Source organism: Mobula hypostoma, chromosome 25, assembly GCF_963921235.1.
Source record: "Mobula hypostoma chromosome 25, sMobHyp1.1, whole genome shotgun sequence".
Lineage (NCBI taxonomy): Eukaryota > Metazoa > Chordata > Chondrichthyes > Myliobatiformes > Myliobatidae > Mobula > Mobula hypostoma.
In genome coordinates this window covers 33,104,254-33,124,826 of record NC_086121.1, presented here as the reverse complement: position 1 = coordinate 33,124,826, position 20,573 = coordinate 33,104,254, and the positions used below count along the sequence as shown (strand labels likewise).

Here is a 20,573-nt window from a genome sequence, read left to right as displayed (position 1 = left end):
GAATAAACAGTTGATGTTTCGGGCCCAGACCCCTCATGCAGGTATCTATGTTCTAAGAAATAGCAACAGGAGTAGGCCCTCCATCTCTTTGAGCCTGGCTTCCCATTCATCAGCACTATCCCCACTTCCTTTGTTTCCCTTTATATCCATGTCTAACAACCTCTGTTTTGAATAAGCATAACAACCTAGCCTCTGAGGTAGAGAATTTCAAAGGTTCACCACAGAAAGAGTGAAGGAATATCTCATTTTCTTGTTTGTAAGTGACTCCTGGTTCGCACTCCTGGTCCAAGACTCCTCAGCTATGTTGAGGAGTCTGCATCTAGGCTTTCAAGCAATTTAATAACTTTGTATGTTTTGATGAGACCTCCACTCTTTCTTCTAAAGTCAAATGAACATATCTCAACTTGAACTCTTGTCATATGGCAAACCCAACAGTGCTGAAATCAAACTAGCAGAATCTTTGCCACTGATCAATGGCGCCTATCCTTTCTAATGTGAGGATATCAAAACTGCGCACACTTCACCAGGTACAGTCTCATGTAAGGTCCTATGTAACTACAACATTTCCTTACTCTTGTATTTAATTCCTCTCCTAATAAAGGGTAACATACCACTTGTTCCTTCAATTACTTACTCCACCTGCATGTTCACCTCCAGTGATTTCTATACAGGCACATCCAGGTCTGTTTGAATATCAACACCATACAGTCTTTCCCCTTTTAACAAATATTTTCCATTTCTGCTACATGCTCTAAAATGGATAACCTCACATCTTTCCACAGTATTTTCATCTGCCATCTTCTCGTTTGTTCCTGTTCCCCTTAAGCTTCATTTCAACCTCTTCTGCACTCACAATTCCAACTAGATTACAAGTGACCACATGGGAAAATGATACGTTGATACTGACCATGAATTGTTGATATACATTGTGAGTAACTGGGGCCAAAGCATTAATCTCTGCAATAACCTGGTTGGCATAGCATCCAACCTGAAACAATCTGTTCATTCCTTTGTTTTGCTTTCTATCCAATAACTAATTCTCATCCATGTCCATATATCATGTCTAGTTCCATGTGCTCTAACATTGTTGACCGAGCTCCTGTACAGGAGCTAATGGAATGCTTGCTGGAAATCCACATACATGATGTGTACTGGCTGTCCTGTATCTATTCAACATCATATACTCAAAGAAACCAAGCAGATGATATAACATACTTTCCTAAGTCCATCTTGTTTCTGATCAATACTATTATTCTTTTCAAGGTGTTCTACTTTTCATTATACATTCCAGCATTTTCCCTGCCATTGACATCATGATAGCACATCAGTAGTTCCCCGTTTTGTCTCTTTCTCCTTCTTATACAAGTGGGGCCATATTTGTTACCCTTCAAACTGCATCTGAATAAATTTGGATGATGATAACCAGATCATCCACAATCTCAAAAGTCTCTACCTATTTTCAAAGTCTGCAATGCAAGTCATTTGGACCTGAGGATTTATCATATTTCAAGCTCATCAGCTCTCTAATAATATTTTAACTAATATTTAATTCACTTAGCTCCTCATTCTCGCTTGATTCTCTAATATATCTGATTGGTTTTGTACGTCTTCTTCCATGAGGACAGGTGCAAAGTGGTTGTTTAATTCATCTGTTATTTCCTTATTTTCCAGTACAAATTTTCCTGTCCCTGTTGAAAAGGGGCCCTCACTTGCCTTCATTAGTCTTCCTTTTTAAGCAGATTGATGTGTTCTTTTAGTTTACATTTATCAGCAGTCTACACTCACATTCTGTCCTGTTTTCCTTTGCTGAGGTTTGAAATCATCCTAACTCTCAGACCTTTTGCTATTTCTGGGAATTTCAAGACTCCTCCCTTGATTTGACGTTATCTTTAATTTCTCATTGTCCATGGATGAATACTTGTCCTGAAATTTTTACCATAGAAGAATATAATATTTTGTTGTTACTAATACATTATTTCATTAAATACTAACCATTGTCTGTGTTCACTCCTTTTAAAGTATTCTCCTTGTCAACTCCCACAGCTTTGCAGTTTTCATTGTTTCCAATTTAAGACTCAGACTTAAGGCTACTCCACTACTTCACTTTCAAACTCAGTATCAATTCCAGGCCTAAAGGCCACTTGCAACACGATTACTAACTAACTCTTTCACATTGCACAAAATAAATGGGCAATGTTTCTGCAACTGATAACAATCAAAAATGGACTTTGGACTACTACTAATTGGATAAGGTGATCAAAAATATTTATGAATCAAACATTATAATTATTTAATGCCATGAATGTGTTTCAAAAGGCTTAGAACGTAGTAAAAGAGAGACTGGGAATTCTATGAGCTCTGAAGTTAGTAAAGTACGAGTTGGATGGGAGAAAATATAATGACTTTTTGTAAAGGATTAGGAGTTCACATGATGACATATTTATGGCCTAGAAGAAACAAGAAAGGAAGATTCAAAAACAGTGACCATGATAAAATATAGACGCAATGCAGAGAGAGTTAACTGAAACAAGGACAAAATTGCAAAAAAAAACACTGAAGAAGAGAGTTTTAATACTTATAGTTGATGGATTTAGTGGAGCAAAAGAAAGAGCTGATTAATAGTCAAATCAAAGTTCAAAGTAGATTTATTATAAAATTACATATATGTGTACCATATATTTTTCTTCCAGGCCTTCACAGTAGAACAAAGAAATACAATGAAAAACTACATACAAAAACTGGCATGCAAACAATGTACAAAGTAGGACATAATGTGCAATTATAAAAAAGCACAAATAATAATAACATAATAAATAAATAAATAAATAGATAGATAGATAGATAGGATTATATTGAGAACGTGTGTTGTACAATCCTTGAAAGCAAGTCCATAGATTGTGTTCAGTGATCATTTCAGTGTCATGATTGAAGTTATCCACACTGGCTCAAGAGCCTAACACAAACAAGAGCAAATCTGCAGATGCTGGAAGTCCAAGCAACACACACAAAACGCTGAAGGAATTCAGTAGGCCAGGCAGCATCTATGTTAAAAAGTACAGTCGACATTTTGGGCCAAGACCCTTTGGCAGGACCTGCTGAAAGGGCTTGATCTGAAATGTTGACTGTACCTTTTTCCATAGACGCTGCCTGACCTGCTGAGTTCCTCCAGCATTTTTTGTGTCTTGCTTGGTTCAAGAGCCTGATGGTTGAAGGGTAACAACTGTTCCTGAATCCAGTGGTATGGGAAAATTCCTAAATATAATTAATGTACTAGTCATTAATATCGAGAACAAATTGGTAATCAGGAGTTTGACATTAGATTCTACACGTTTTATCTTCATTGAATTAAGGACTTTGTGTAAAAGAAAAATACTTACTAGACAAATTACCATTTCCAAGCTGTCCAGCTAAAAGTGCCTTCAACTGTTTAATCTCCTCCTGATATTCTCTGAGCAAAGCATCCTTTGGATCTTCATTAATTCTTGGCTTGTTTTTGATGTTCTTTGCCCTATTTGCATACCGTAAAGTGCTAAGACTTTCATCATAATTATTGTCAGCAGGAGACAGACATGCTACCATCAGAGTTTTGGTGTTACCCCCAAGGGAGTCCTGCAACATCCGTGTCAGTTTGGAGTCACGGTATGGAATATGCTTTGATCTGCCATCTACCAATGCAGAAATTACATTCCCGAGTGCTGAAAGTGACAGATTGATTTTAGTCGCCTCTTTAAGTCGATCTCCAGTTGCTCCAGTTTTTGCCTGTCTTTCACTACCTGCCAGATCAACAAGGTTTAACTTTCCTACACGGATGTGATCCTTCCCATTGTCATCTGTAAGACAAATAAAGTCATGTCATCTTATTTTTTCCATCACGATACCCATTTGCTTTTTGTGTTTTTTTTAAATGAGGCAGATAACCTGTACCTTAGTTTCTGTAATTCTATTAATTTAGTAGGAATAACTAGCAACCTTATAATTAATTATCCATTCCTAATTGTCCTGAAATACAATCAAAGAGTTAGGTAGACAATTTTACAGGATCGTTAACGGATAACCAAATTAGTTAGTGGAAATGCATGTTGGCCAAATTTGTTTCAGACAGGTCATCTTCCATAATAAGCACAATGAGAAAACAGTCCAGTGGAACACAGAATAGCAGAGCATAATACAGGTTCTTTGTCCTGCTATGTTTTGCCAACCTTTAACCTACTTCAAGATGAATCTAACCCTTCCTTCCCACATATACCTCCATTTTTCTTTCATCCACATGCTTATCTAAGAATCACTTAACTGTCTCTTAAATTTGCTTCTACCACCACATCCAGCTGCAAATATCACACACCTACTACTCTTCGTGTAAACCTATCAATGACATCCCCTCTATACTTTTCTGCAATCACCTTAAAGATATGCCCTCTCATATTAGCCATTTCTGCCCAGGGCGAAAGTCTTTGGCTGTTCGCTATGTCTCTTACCATCTCATACACCTCTATCAAGTCATTTCTCCTACTCTCTCTATCCAAACATATCCTCATAAGATTTGCTTTCTAATCCAAACAAGCAGGGTCTGTCAGGACTTGTCTGCAGAGTGAGAGATTGCTTGGGTTAATAGTAACTTAGTAAGGGCCAATAAAAAGAAGCGAGGTTTAAACAGAGCAGCCATTGTGTGAGTAGGCCAGTGTTAGAGTGGTCAGGCTTTGGCTCAACAGGCTTGGGTGAGAGCAGACTAGAAATTAAGTTTGAGAAGTTAGAGGTAAAATAAATGTAGGCAGGGTGGTAGTTCAGGGCATAGAATGCTCCTCCTGTGAAATGTGGGAGTTCAGGGTACCTAACAGTCTCCCTGATGACTACATATTGTCCTGTGGGGGCGTGCCTTATTCTGATTGTCGAAAGTCACTTCCACTGTGATTGGTTAGTTTAGAAGCTGTATCTGCTTTTCCCATTGGATAACTATCTGGTGTCCAGTTTCAAATATTATGGGTATATAAAATAGCACATGGAAGGGGCTTGCTCTCTTCTTCCTTTGTTTAAGGCAAGTATGCATAAGACTATTGAGATGGTATTCTCTACGTGCACTTTTAACTAAGGATGTTTGTTGAATGTAAGTATCTTTGTCAGTATTCAGCTTTGTAGTGTCTATAACTTGGGGAACATGAATGTTTGGTCGAATTTTTACTGTTTGTAAATAAGTGATTAATGTACCTATTTGCAGAGAGTGCTTTCTGTATCACTTGCTAGACCCACGAGCCTGATTGTACATTACATCTGGCACTGCTTTGAGCAATGCCTGGCTTTTTGAGCAGAAATACATTTCTTTAAGAGGTTATTTAAAAGGGAGGACCCTCTGTTTGAGAGATGCAGAGTCCCATGGTGGACAGATAATAGTACAGACTTTGGAAGTCTCGCTAAATTACTGAAGGGTTATGATTGAGCATTACACGTCTGCAGAAAGTGCACCCAACATCACCCACTGACTGACAAGGTCAAGGAACTGGAACTGGAGCTGAATGCACCCAGGACCATCCAGGAGGCTGAACACTTCATAAAAGAGACTTTTACTGAGGTGGTCACACCCAGAGTGCAGGCTTCAGATAGTAGAATGGAGACCACCAAGAGAAGTAAGGAGTGTAAGCAGTCAGTGCAGGGTTCCCCTTTGGCCATTCTCCTCTGAAACAAGTACACTCCTTTGCATACTGCTGGGGAGAGGGTAGGGGTGACCTATCAGGGCATAGCAGCAGCAGCCAAGCCAGGTTGTAGGGTTTAAACTAAGTTGGCAGAGGATTGGGAACTGGAGTGACAGGGCTGAGGATGGGGCAGTTGGAATACAAATCAATGCAGTGTGTGGTGAGAGTGTGAGGAAGAACAGGCAAATGATAGGGCAAAATTTTAGTCAGTGGGATGAGGTAAAGTGTGGGGGCACAATCAAAAAGGGTGATGAACGCAGGACTAATGATGTTATATTTGAACGCACACAGTATACGGAATAAGGCAGACTATCTTGTAGTGCAGTTAGAGATTAGCGGGTATGACGCAGTGGGCACCACTGAGTTGTGATTGATAGAAAATCATAGTTAGGAGCTTAACATCCAAGGATATATCTTCTGGCAAAAGACAGGCAGGTAGTCAAAGGGGGTGGGTGGCTCTGTGGGTAAAAAATTAAAACAAATCGTTAGAAAGAGGTGATATAGGACTGGAAGATGTAGAATGCTTGAGGATAAACTTAAGAAAATGAAAGAGTAAAAAGACCCTGATGGGAGTTATATGCAGGCCTGCAAATAATAGCCATGATGTGGGATATAAATTACAACAGGAGATAGAAAAGGAATGTAATAAGGGCAATGTTATGATACTCATGGGGGATTTCAATACGCAGGTAGGTTGCGAAATTCAGGTTGGTGCTGGATCTCAAGAGAGGGAATTTGTAGAATACCTCTGGGATGGCTTATTATAGCAGCTTGTGGTTAAGTCTACTAGGGGAAACACAATTCAGGAATGGGTGTTGTGTAATGAACTAGATTTGATTAAGGAGCTTAAGGGAAAGAAACCCTTAATAGCCGGTGATCATAATATGACAAAATTCACCCTGCAGTTTGAGAGGGAGAAGCTAAAGTCAGATGTATCAGTATGAAAGTGGAGTAAAGGGAATTACCGAGGCATGAAGGAGGACCTGGTCAAAGTTGAATAGAAGAGTACACTAGCAGGGATGACGGCAGAACAGCTGGCTGGAGTTTCTGGGGACAATTCAGAAGGTGCAGGATTGATACATTGCAAAGATGAAGAAGTATTCTAAAGAGAGGATGAGGTAACCATAGCTGACAAGGGAAGTATCAGACAGCATAAAACCAAAAGAAAGGGCATATGATATTGAGACCGTAAGACAAAGGAACAGAATTAGGCCATTCAGCCCATCAAGTCTGCTACACCATTCCATCATGGTTGATCCCGGATCCCACTCAACCCCACACACCTGCCTTCTCGCCATATCCTTTGATGCCCTGACTGATAAGGAAACTATCAACTTCCACCTTAAATACGCCCATGGACTTGGCTTCCACCACAGTCTATGGCAGAGCATTCCACAGATTCACAACTCTCTGGCTAAGAAAATTCTACCTTACCTCCATTCTAAAAGGTCATCCCTCAATTTTGAGGGGGTGTACTCTAGTTCTGGATACTCCCACCAAAGAAAACATCCTCTCCACATCCACCCTATCTGGTCCTTTCAACATTCGGTAGATTTCAATAAGATCAGCCACTCCATTCTTCTAAATTCCAGTGAGTACAGGTCCACAGCTGCCAAACGCTCCTCATATGTTCATCTCTTCATTCCTGGAATCATCCTCGTGAACTTTCTCTGGGCTCTCTCCGATGACAACACACCCTTTCTGAGATACACGGCCCAAAACTGTTGACAGTACTCCAGGTGCAGCCTAACTAGTGTGTTATAAAGCCTTGGCATTATCTCCTTGCTTTTACATTCTATTCCCCTTCAAATAAATGCCAACATCGCGTTTGCCTTCTTTATCACAGATTTAACCTATAAATTAACCTTCTGGGAGTCTTACACAAGGATTCCTAAGTCCCCCTGCACCTCTGATGTTTGAAACTTCTCCCCATTTAGATAATAGTTTGCACTATTGTTCCTTTTACCAAAATGCATTATCATACATTTCTCAACACTGTATTCCATCTGCCACTTTTTTGCCCATTCTTCCAATTTGGCTAAGTCCTGCTACAATTGTATTGCTTCCTACCCCTCCACCTGTCTTTGTATCATTCACAAACTTTGCCACAAAGCCATCAATTCCATTATGCAAATGATCAACAAACAATGCGAAAAGTAGTGGTCCCAACACTGACCCCTGAGGAACACTACTTTTCACTGACAGCCAACCAGAAAAGGTCCCCTTTATTTCCATTCACTGCTTCCCACCTGTCAGCCATTCCTCTATCCATGCCAGTATCTTTCCTGTAACGCCATGGGATTTTATCTTGATAAGCAACCTCATGTGTGGCACATCATCAAATGCCTTCTGAAAGTCTAAGTAAATGATCCACTACCTCTCCTTTGTCCACCTTGCTTGTTACTTCCTTGAAGAACTCTTAACAGATTTGTCAGGCAAGATTTCCCCTTACAGAAACCATGCTGACTTTGACTTATTTTATCATTAGTCTCCCGGTACCCCGAACCTCATTCTCATAATAGACTCCAACAATTTCCCAACCACTGAGGTTAGGCTAACTGGCCAATAATTTCCTTTCTTTTGCCTTCCTCCCTTCTTAAAGAGTGAAGTGTCATTTGCAATCTTCCAGTTCTCCGGGACCATGCCAGAATCAAATGATTTTTGAAAGATCGTAACCAATACATCTGTTATCTCTTCAACAACCTCTGTCAGGACTCTCGGATGCAGTCCGTCTGGTCCAGGTGACTTATCCACCTTAAGACCATCGAGTCTACCTAGCACATTTTCCTTTGTAATAGCAATGGCACTCACTCCTGCTCCCTGACACTCAGGAACCTCTGGCACAGTGCCAGTGACTTCCAAAGTGAAGATTGATGTAAAGTACCCATTAAGTTCATCTGCCATTTCTTTGATCCCCATTACTACCTCACCTGCATTGTTTTCCAGTGGTACAATATCAACTCTGACATCCCTTTTACTCTTTATATAACTGAAAAAGCTTTTAGTATCCTGCTTTATATGATTAGCTAGTTTGCTCTCATATTTCATCTTTTCCCTTCTTATAGCTTTTTAGTTGCCTTTTATTGGATTTTAAAAGCTTCCCAATCGTCCAACTTCCCATTCACTTTTGCTTGTTTATATTCCCCTTCCTTGACTTTTATGCAGTCCTTAACTTCCCCTGTCAGCCATGGTCGCCTATAACATTGCAAATATTATTGGCAAATCAGAGGACCGGGAAACTTATAAAATCCAACTGAAGGCAGCTAAAAAACCATTAGGAGAGAAAAGATGAAATATGAAGGTAAACTAGCTAATAATATTAAAGAGAATACCGAAAGTATTTCAGATATACTGTATAAACATTTAAAAAGAGGTGAGAATACATCATATTGGACTGCTGGAAAGTTAGGCTGGAGAGGTAGTAATGGGGGACAAAGAAATGCAGACAAATTTAATAAGTATTTTGCATCAGTCAAATGCAAGTCCTCGGAGGCAAATTTGTTACATAGTTATGCTTTATGTTCCAGGATACAAGAGTATTGGAAGCAAATATTTGAGGTCCGCTTGAAGGTACTAAAGATTCAGATAATACCAGACCCCATTTTAATAATTTTTGGAACTTCTGCAAGGTCAAATAAATTCCAGGCTACCCAGCAACAACTCCTGACCTATGAAATACTTAATGGAAAGAAACTCATACTGATGTTCTGGAAAAAGGAGGAAACTCCATCACTCAGACAATGGCTGGCTGCATTAATGGATACTCTGCATCTAGAGAGGATCAGATACGTTATCAAGGACAGACTTAAGGAATTTGAAAAAATCTGGCAACATTTACTGTTTTATTTAGAAGAGACCGACAGCTGAACTAAGTGTGGGGGGCGGTAGGACCTAAACAGCACATGCGGGAGGGGTGAGGGGAGGGGAGGGCTGGGAAGGGGAAGGGAGACAGGGTGGTAGGATTTCCTTTGCTTTTTGCTTGTTTACTATACATACATTCATTTGATTTTCATTATGTTGTTATAAGAAAGAAAAGAAAAGAGAAGCATTGTACTTTAGGACATTCTCGGTTGTGGTTAAGCTGATGTTGCTTCACAATAAAAACATTTGAAACAAAAAGAAGTATTTTGCATCAGTCTTCGTGTGGAAGACACTAACAGTATGTCAGAAATTCAAGAGTGTCAGGGGGCTGAAGTGAGTGCAGTTGCTATTTCTAAGGAGAAGGTGCCTAGGAAGCTGAAAAGTCCAAAGGTAGATAACTCACCTGGAGTAGATGGACTACACCCCAGGGTCCTGAAAGAGGTAGCTGAGAAGACTGTGAAGGCATTAATAATGATCTTTCAAGAATACAAGATTCTGGAATGGTTCCGGAATACTGGAAAATTGCAAATGTCACTCCATTCTTTAAGAAAGGATGGAGGCAGAAGGAAGGAAATTATAGGGCAGTTAGCCTGTCTTCAGTGGCTGATAAGATGTTAGAGTCAGTTAATTAAGATGAGGTTTTGGGGCACATGGAGGTACATGATAAAGTTAGCCAAAGTCAGCATGGTTTCCTTAAGAGGAAATCTTGCCTGACAATTCTGTTGGAATTCTTTGAGAAAATAACAGGCAAGATAGACAAATAGGAGTCAGTGGAGGTTGTTTACTTGGATTTTCAGAAGGCCTTGGACAAGGTGGCATTCAAGAGGCTGCTTAATAAGAGCCTATGGTATTATAGGAAAGATATTAAGCATGGATAGAAGATTGGCTGACTTACAGGAGGCAAAGAGTCGGAATAAAGGGGGTCTGTTCTGGTTGGTTGCCAGTGACTTGTGATGTTCGGCAGGGATCGGTATTGGGACCACTACTTTTCACGTTATATGCCAACAATTTGAATGATGGAATTGATATCTTTGTGGCCAAGTTTGCAAACAATACAAAGGTAGGTGGAGGGGCAGGTAGTGTTGAGGAAGCAGGGTACCTGCAGAAGTCTTGCACATATTGGGAGAATGGGCAAAGATGTGGCAGATGGAATATAGCTGTAGCAGCCATGTAACTATTTTCTATCTGCATTGTATTCTGTGTTGTGCATTTACTATGTTTATTATGGTAGCTAGTCACGTGGGTGAGGCATGATAAAAGTGAAGAGTTTAGTTACATATTCATGCTTTGTCATTCTGGGGTCAGTTAGAGCTAAAGACAGCCGGGTACGATATCTTTTTGCTGACTGCTTGATTCTACTTAAGTATGCTTAATTTCACTTAATTACATTTAACATTGCTAGTTTTAGTTGCATTAGTTTTATCACTTAAAGATGTTGGTTTTGCTAGCTGCTTAATAAAAGATTGAATATATTTCTTAAATTTTGAACCTTATTATTGGATTGGATCAGAAGGTGTGTCAGACAGGACAACTCCCAGTGATTGATCTCTAACAGTGGCATTGGTTTGTTCGGTTTGTCAACAAAAATATCGACAGTTATACCAAATGAACATCAGCATTTGGACGTGTCGATGAAATTAGAAGCAATGTTGATAAACCAGGAACAGTTTGTGGCAAGTTATGGCCTTTTGTTGATTCATGCTGTGTGTTTTGTGCTGGAACACAGTTTGGAATGGTTCTATGCTGTGAGTTCCTGTGTTGACATGGCACAGAGAAAATCCAATAAACCCGATGTCAATGTGGGTACATTAGTTCTTCAAATATCAATGAGGCAGGAGTTAAGACCCCTGGAAGTAGTTCTGTGTGTTCACTCTCAGCCTGCACTAAGGAGGCACTCTGAATCTATGTGTAACGCCCTGGTTAAGACTTTACTGCTAATATTGTAGGGTATTTCATTTAATAGCTTTCCGTACAAGCAGTATGTTCTGCTAGTAGTGTTTGGGTTACCATTAAAGATAAGGGGTTGTGATGTTCGTGCTTAGGAATGTTGTGTCATCCAATCAGGATGGTGGAATTGAGAGAAGTTTCTAGAGAATGCTGGACGCTGAGATTTTATGATGGACGATGAGGTGAGTCGAAGTCTTTTTTGGCGGGAGATGGAGAGAGAAGCTTGAGAGAACTGGCTGTAGGATTTGATCCAATGGGAATGTGTGACTTGATGGAGTCCAAGAGGGAAAATCCTACCAGTGATCAGTGATTAGGAGTTGGTGCCATGAGTACATCTGATACAACAGCTTTTTGGATGATTTGAGCACATTTGACTGTTTAGTTATGATGGGCCCTTTTGTTTTTTTCTTCTTTTTTTCTTTCTTCTTTAATAACAGTTTGGTTAACTTAACATTTATATATAATACTTTCTTTATAGTTCTATGCAGTGTACAATCTGTTATTCCTTGCCAATGGGCAATTGCATGGGGCCAGTATTTACACAGACCGGGGTTTGGTCTGTTGACCCTATTGACCCTAGATGTATTGAGTCTGATAAAGGTAGTTTTCTCACCTTTGAGTCCAGTAGCTGTTAGTGAGGGGCTAATGTGCCACACCTTCAGAGGTGTCCAGTAAAAAAGGGATTCATATGTAATATCCAAAAGCATAAGGCGCGTCTGGGACATTAATTTACAGTATGGTAACACTCATGTTTCAGATTATAGAAGTCTAAGTAGTGCACGGGAAGCCATAAGGATGTGAAAGGAAATAGCAACTTTCGGGTGCAACAACATCTCATTGCATCTCTGCCTAAGAGAGAGATTCAAATCTTTGATGGTGATCCATTCCAATATCATGCATTTATGAAGGATTTCAAGAATAGTGTTGAAGGCAAGACTGGTGACCATCTCTATTTCCTCAAACAGTGTACTGGAGGACACCGTAGGGAGTTTGTCAAAAGTTGCCAGCAAGTCAACCAGCTTTGCTACAGGAACATTTTAGTAATGAGCAGAAAAATGCATCAGACTACATGGAAAAGGCTCTTATTTGGCCACCTATCAAATCTGAACATGAGAGGGCTCCTCAAGACCACAGTCTTTTTCTTCAAGGCTGTTGTATTGCAATGGGAGATGTTTGGTATATGCACGAGCTGAACACCCCTATTAACATATCAATTGTTGTAAAGAAGTTGCCTTATCTGCTTAGGGATAAATGGAGATGTGTGGCCTGTGATCCACAAGATAATCACAACCGTAAAGCTACTTTTATCGATCTTGTCAAGTTTATTGAAAAACAGGTAAGGATTTCTACACACCAGATGCACGGAAATATATTGGATATTACATCATCTTCAGTAAGCAAAGGTGTGAACAAAACTAAGTCACAAATTTGTTCTAGGGCTAAAGGAGGCAGCTTTGCCACTACTGTGGCTACTGTGAAAAGTAAAGCTAAAACTGAGTCTAGAACTAATGAAAGGGAAATGGTCTCATCGGCCAAAAGGGTTTGTATGTTCCGCCAGGGTGAACATACTTTGGATTCATGCTCTCAGCTGGAGAAAAAGGTTCAGGATGAGATTACCTTCTCAAAAGAAAATGTTCTCTGCTTTGGTTGTTTGTGTTTGGGACACATCAACAAGGATTGCAGGAAGCTTCTATCATGAAGGTATGCAGTAGCAAGCATCCCAGCATATTTCATATTCACTCTGATGAAAAGGGGGCAGATTTGTAACAAGTTATGAATGAATCAAATGCAGCAGCACGTAATGCCCTGATATCTAACGGCCTTATGGAGACTGGCGATCATGATTGTAAAGTGTTGTCAAAGCAGGGTAACAAGACAACGGTTACTTACCCCTACTGCAACCAAGTCTCACTAACGGCTACAATATCACAATTCCACATGCTGATCCATACCCTAAGCTCACCTGGCTTTCCTTCAATACTCCTTGCATTGAAATATGCACAGCTCAGAACATTAATTACAGCATGATTGATCATTTGATTCCTGACTTTGTATGCAGCTTTAACAACATCTTTCTCCAGAACCACTCCAGTATTTGTTTTTGTTCTCTGGTTCCCATCCCACTGTAACTCTAGCTCAAACCCCCTGCCCAACTGTGTAGCACTAGCACTAAGATATCAGTCCCCGCCCTCCTCCAATTCAGTGCAAATGGTCCCTTCTGCATAGGTCTCATCATGCCTGGAGGACAGTCACATGTTAAGCTGTATGATCTTCCTATTTCTGGCCTTACTAGTACGTGGCATGGGGAACAACCTGGAGTCCCGTCCTTTAACTTGGCACCTAATTCCCTGAACTCACTTTGCAGGACCCCTTCACCCATCCTACCCATGTCACTGGTAACAATGTGGACAATGATCCCGGGCTACTCACCCTCCCACTAAAGAATACCGTGGGCTTCCGTGACCCTGGCACCAAGGATGTAATAAACCATCTAGAAATCTTGTTCTCATCCACAGAACCTCCTTTCTTTTCCCCTAACTGATGAATCCCCTATCACTACAGCTTGTCTCTTCTTCCCACTTTCCTCCTGCACCACAGAGCCAGACCCAGTGCCAGAGACCAGATGGCTGTGGCGCTCCTCTCCTAGGTTACCCCACAACAGTATGTAAAGTGGTGTACCTTTCGAGTGGAACGGCCACGGAGGTACTCTGCACTGGCTGCCTATCCCCCCTCCCCTTTCTGATGGTCACCCAGTTACCTGTGTCCTGTAACTAGAGTGCAACTACCTCCCTGTATGTTCTGTCTATCAACCCTTCAGCCTCCTGAATGATCCAGAATTCACCCATTTCCACCTCCAACTCCTTAACACAGTCTGTTAGAAGCTGCAGCTGATGCACTTCTTGCAGGTGAAGTCATCAAGGACATTGGAGGTCTCCTTGCCTTCCCATAGCCTCTAAGAGGAGCATTCCAGTATTCTACCTGGCATGCTTACTGCTCTAAATGTGCAATAAGAAAAAAAGAAAGAATAAATTATGAAAAAAATCTACCTACAGCCTACACCTCTTCTCACCAAAGCCTCAACTGTCTACTCCAACACTGGCCCACTCACACAATGGCCTCTCTGCTTAAACCTAGTTTCATTTTATTCGTCCTTGCCAAGTGCCTAATTATGCTCAAACCAATGTCTCCTTGGGACTGTAGCTCGCAAAAATGCGCTGACTGCACCCACTTGCTTCTTTTAAACTCTCTCTGTACTTACACAATCCAGTCTCCTTTGGACTGTGGCACACAAAAAACCTTAAAGCAGAGGTTGATAGGTTCTTGGTTTGTTGAGGTGTCAAAGGTTACAGGGAGATTGCAGGAAAATAGGGTTTGAGAGTCATGATAAATTAACCAAGATGGAATGGCAGACTTGATGGGCCAAGTGGCCTAATTCTGCTCCTATATCAGCTTTTATAGCAGAGTCACTTGAGTACAAGGGTAGAGTCATGTTGCTCCGATAATACTGTACATGGCTCCAATAAGACTGCATCTGAAGTTTACAAAAATATTTCAGAAATAATCCATTGCAAAGAAAACATTAAGTATTCTGTCCACCTATGGTATTTAAATTACTAACCTACTGAGCACATCTCCAAATGAATGGTGAATATGGAATGTGAACGTGATGAATCTTTGTTCATGAGGGTGTATCCCACGGCGCGATTGCCCCAGCCAATATCCATGATTTTTTCACACTCTATGACACTATGCACAGTGTGCATGGAGAGGTCCTTTACGAAAATACCCTTCTCTGGATGCTCCTTGAGCTACAATCAGAAGCATAAGATAAACTAGTTAGAAACTGCGGGTTACTTCCCTCAGACTCAATACAGTAAAACTGTATTAGAAAAGAAATGATTTGCAGTATTTTTTTAACTTTTAAATCTCCAGCACTATTTAAAACTCTATTTTTAACCACAATTTTTTCCCCTTATCTCTTGAAGGTGGCATAGTTTGACATAGTATGATGAAAGAAGAAACTTACATTTTGCACTTTATCCCATTGTAAAGTAATTTGAACAAAATTGCTTCTATGAAAAGCGCTCTATAAATAAAACACATAAAATGCTGGCCAAACTCAGCAAGCCAAGCAGCATCTATGGAAAAGAGTATAAACAATTGACATTTCAAACCAGACCCCTCTTCAAATTATTATTATTATTACATTTAAATAGCAGCTCTTGGACATTAGAAAGCAGAAAAATCAACAACTCAAAAATGCATCTGAAAAGCATCACCTGCAACAATTGGAACACACCCTCAGTTTTGAAAGAATTATTAGTATAAGCTATGAGTTCATCTTCATAATCATTTAACTAGGAAGCAGGTGTGGGCAGATTATTTGACTATGAGGAAACGCCAGGAGAAACTCCAGGATTCTCTCTCCACCACCTGTAATGGACCTGTACGATTCTTTATCCTCTGCCATCGCCTGGTGTTTTTCTCTCTCCCCTCCCTCCAATTTTCAAATCTGCTGCTCAGCACTTTTTCCACCAGTCCTGCCGAAGGGTGTCAGCCCGAAACGTCAACTGTACTTTTTTCCATAGATGCCGCGTGGCCTGCTGAGTTCCTCCAGTATTTTGTGTGTGGTGCTTGGATTTCCAGCATCTGTGGATTTTCTCTTGTTTATGAATTTAATAATTCTTTAGCACAACAAGTAGCAAATATTATTATTCATTGGCAGAGATAAAAGGACTGGGAATTGCGGAAATCTGGAAATCAAATCAGATCAGTCAAGTACTTTGAATAGTAAGTATAGTAAACAAGTAAATGTCAAAGGATTTCATAGAGCATTTGGGTACAGGTGCACAGCAATTAAGTAACTGGATGAATAGTCTGAGTTCTGGACCACTGACCCAGAAACCCTAGTTTGATTCTTTCTATGGCAGTTCTAGAATTATCACTAAATAATTCTTCAATTTTAAAATAAAAATTATTTCTGAAAATGGCAATGACCTGATTGTTGTAAAATACAGTAGATGATGGAAATATCAGCAGAAAAGGCAACACCATAGTAAGAGAATAAAGTTATTGTCTCAAGTCAATGACCTTCCGTCAGATATAAAAGAAGTTTGAGGATCAAGCATGTTTTAGGTTTCAGAAAAATAGGAAGGATTGGACAGAACAAAGAATATGCCTGTGATAACGTGCAGATGGCGAGAGATTGAATGGCACAGAAAGTGCTGGTGCCAGCTGAGAGAGGCTAGTTACCTGATACCGTTTCTTTCAGTGTTAAATTCTAAGTGCTGCAACATTTTGCTAAAAACTAAGATGATATTCCTTAACCTTAAAGTAGGCTTTGATAGATCAATGCAAGAAGCCAAAGATAAAGGAATCAGAGTGACAGTGGAAGATTAAAGTAATAGGGAAATGGCAGTGGACTGAATGGAGGTACTTGTTCTGCAAAGAGGTCATCCAATCAGCTCAATGGCCACTTTATTAGGCACCTTTTCTGCACACCACTGTCGTAGCATGTGGTTATTTGAGTTACTGTCGCCTTCCTGTCAGCTTGAATCAATCTGACCATTCACCTCTGACCTCTCTCATTATCAAGGCATTTTCACCCACAGAACTACCACTCAATGGATTTTTTGCTTATCGCACCATCATCTGTAAACTCTAGAGACTGTTATGTATGAAAATCCCAGGAGATCAGCAGTTTCAGAGATAGTCCAACCAACCATGTCTGCATGCTCTTATGCATTAAGTTGTTGCCATTTTTATTTGCTGATTAGTTATTTGCATTAACTGGCAGGTGTACATGTGTTCCTAATAAAGTGGCCACTGAGTGTCTCCATTGTCGGGAAGACTACATGAATGTAAGGAGGAAGGGACTGGACCATAGAGAAAGAATGGAATCAAGGTAGGAAGATATAAGTCTGCCGTGGCAAGAGCAGTGGGAGACAATGGGTCTATTTGGCAATCCAGCTTATGGTGGGAGGAGAATTTGTGCTGGAAGCAGCCTAAACAGCATCATACAGAGCTAGAGCATGACCATTCTGGGATGTATTCTGCCTGACCTACTGTGAGACTGAATGTGCGACAGAAGCAATTTGAAACACAGAATCATAGAGCAAGGAAACAGACCTTACCGATCATTAAGCACTCACTTACACCAACCCTATATTTATCACATTATATCCCTCTTACATTTTCATCTCTCCAAACAGATTCTACACCCAACTACAAATTAGAGACAATTTACAGTGGCTAATTAACCTACCAGACCATGCTTCTTTGGGATGTGGAGGAAACTGGAACATCCAAGAGAAAACTACATACTGTATTCATGAGCAAAATATGCAAATTCCACACACACAATTCCAAAGATCAGGAATGAACAGGGTTGAGCTTCTAGGCTGCAGCCATACTAGCTGCACTGTTGTGGCAGCCATTTGGCAGATTTCATTTCCAGTCTTTTCAGTGAAGTAAGGAACTTTCATGCATTGGTCTTTACTAAAGCTAAGGCAAGAGAACTACTCCTTGAAGACCCCTTTTGAATTTGCTGTCCTGCTAAGCGTCCTTTTCTCGCTTCTCCCTCAACTGTCAGCTTGTACTAATCTACTTAGCCTCCCTTCATTTTCCCAGTCACAAGCAATTCTCAGAGGAAATGTAACTTGATCAACCATGCATGGTAGCAGCTTCCTCCAAATGAAAATTTTACATTAACTATAAACAACTTCACTCCCTCTCCTATTATAAAATTTTAACCAAGAAAGGCTTCAAAAACTTTTGTATCAGTAGCCAGCAGAAATTATCCAATAAACAGAAGGTAATTCCCAATAAACTAAATAACAGTGGGGTATCTCTTTTATCTTGTTTAATCATATCATATTTGTTATATTCAGCGACTTTTAAATAAGACAGTTCATCCTGTTTAATGGCGCATTCAGTCAAAGGATGTTAAGAAGTGCATGTGAGAGTACTAAAACACATTTTTGAGCCTTATACAAGCTATATAGCTCTTCAAATACTGATTAAACAAGCAAAGCTTATTTTAGCCACCATGAAGTACCCATTATTGCAATAATATGCTTTTTGTATTTAAATTGTCTTATAAGCTATGAGGAATATAAATGTCAGCGCAGACTAGTTGGATCAAATGGCCTTTTTCCATTCTACAATTTCTATGTAATCTTATATGTAAAATGTTGCTCTGATGAATATCAGAAATTGAACTGGCACTTATGTTGTCCTTTTCTGGAGACTGAAAAGAGCTTATTAAAGCCATTCTCCTTGAGTACTCATAGCAACAGTTGTGCTTTATTTGTGTTTTTCTAAGCATTTAACACACTCCCACACTTTGCCCTAGAAACTAATTATACCTGTGCTGATTTGGCAAACACTGACCCTCAATGGAAACTGTACTCTATTTACAATGTGCACTGAACACCTCAGTAACACAGGTAGAATACAGAAACTTCAATGAAAGTCACACCCAAGCAAAAAAATGAGATCATGGTTAATTAATTATCAATATGTTCAATTCATGTTACTGCTTTGTTCTTTGTATCCAGGCTTTAGTTGGAATCTCTCCAATTGTATCTTTTACATTAATATTCCAGAATGACAGCTCTTGGTCTTCAAACAACAATAAGTTTAAATTTTTAAACAAGGACAATGGTTCTCATCTTGATTACAAAAGGATTTAGCCTCCAAAATATTGTACTGATGTGACAATGGCTTATTCAAGGGTTGCATGCACAATCCTTTGATGCAGTAATTAAATTTCAGGAGATGCATTCAGAATAAACGAAAATTGATAAGAAATGTAACTGGACTGTCTACATGGAAAATGCGGCTGTAGCAACAAGTCAGAGTTTGGGAATTCTGCAGTGAAAGCCTCACTCTCTGACTTCCAAAATCTACCATCCACAAATCAAATTTTCAGGAGTTTGGTATTCTATACATCCTCAGATGAATGCAATTCCAACAGTATGCTAGAAACTTAATATAATATGAGATTGAAGAATTAGGTCTTTTGGCCCATCGAGTCTGCTTCACCATTTCATCATGGCTGATCCATTTTTCCTCTCAGCCCCAATCTCCTGCCTTACCCACCCCCCTCCATTGTATCCCTTCATGCCCTGATCAATCAAGAATCTATCAACCCTCTGCCTGAAATATATATAAAGACTTGGCCTTCACAGCTGCCTGTGAAAATGAATTCCACAGATTCACTACTCTCTGGTTAAAGAAGTTCCTCCTCATCTCCATTCTAAAAGGTCGCCCCTCTATTCTGAGGCTGTGTCCTCTAGTCTTAGACATTCCCACCAAATCCTCTCCTCATCCACTCTATCAAAGCCTTTCCCTCCCTTTCAAGTTCAACACACATAACTCGTATGTGAAATCTTATAATAATATAACAAAAATGTTGAGGTTTTTGTCACAAATGCACTGTAATCAATTAAAAGCAAAAAAAAAATTGCAAATACTGAAATCTAAAATAAGAACAGAAAATGTTGTAGAGATAGAAACAGTTTTATTATTTTCGGTTGATGATCTGTTATAAACTGAATAGTCATGGAGAGTCAAATAGTCATACAGAACAGAAACATGGCCTTTAGCCCACTATGCTGACAACCAATCACACACCTATAGTAATCCTGCATTATTCACATTGTATTTGATTCTCCCCACTTTCTCATCAAGCCACTCCCAACACCCCCTTGACCCAGATTCTACCATTGACTTATACACAAGGGACAATTTACAATGGCTAATTAACATGCAACCCATATATTTTTTGGAATGTGGGAGAAAACCAGAATATCCAGAGGAAACCGGCGGAGTCACAGGGAGAATGTGCAAACTCCAAAGAGAGAATTGATCCTGGATCTTGTGAAACAGTGGCTCTACTTGCCACCACATGTTTCAAGTTTCAGAGAAGAGGCAGGCGATTCCTTTTGATCGAATTAGTCTGAATTATATGAATGGTGCTGGTGCAAGCTGAGGAAGTGTGATGAAGGCATGGTTTGTCTGGGAGTGAAGTGAATAGGAGATGATTGGCGGTAGAGCAGAGAGCTAAAAGAAAATAGT

General features: G+C 39.9%; 1 protein-coding gene across 1 annotated transcript in view; it reads right to left on the bottom strand.

Moving 5' to 3' along the window:
- The window catches only part of kif17 (kinesin family member 17), a 72,385-nt gene that overhangs the window by 37,864 nt on the left and 13,948 nt on the right, over nucleotides 1-20,573 (bottom strand). Inside the window, exons 4-5 of the mRNA XM_063033519.1 lie at nucleotides 15,112-15,301; nucleotides 3,378-3,830 (exon numbers count right to left, since the gene is read on the bottom strand). Coding sequence (XP_062889589.1) covers nucleotides 3,378-3,830; nucleotides 15,112-15,301 — 643 coding nt within the window. The remainder of the gene's footprint in view (nucleotides 1-3,377; nucleotides 3,831-15,111; nucleotides 15,302-20,573) is intronic.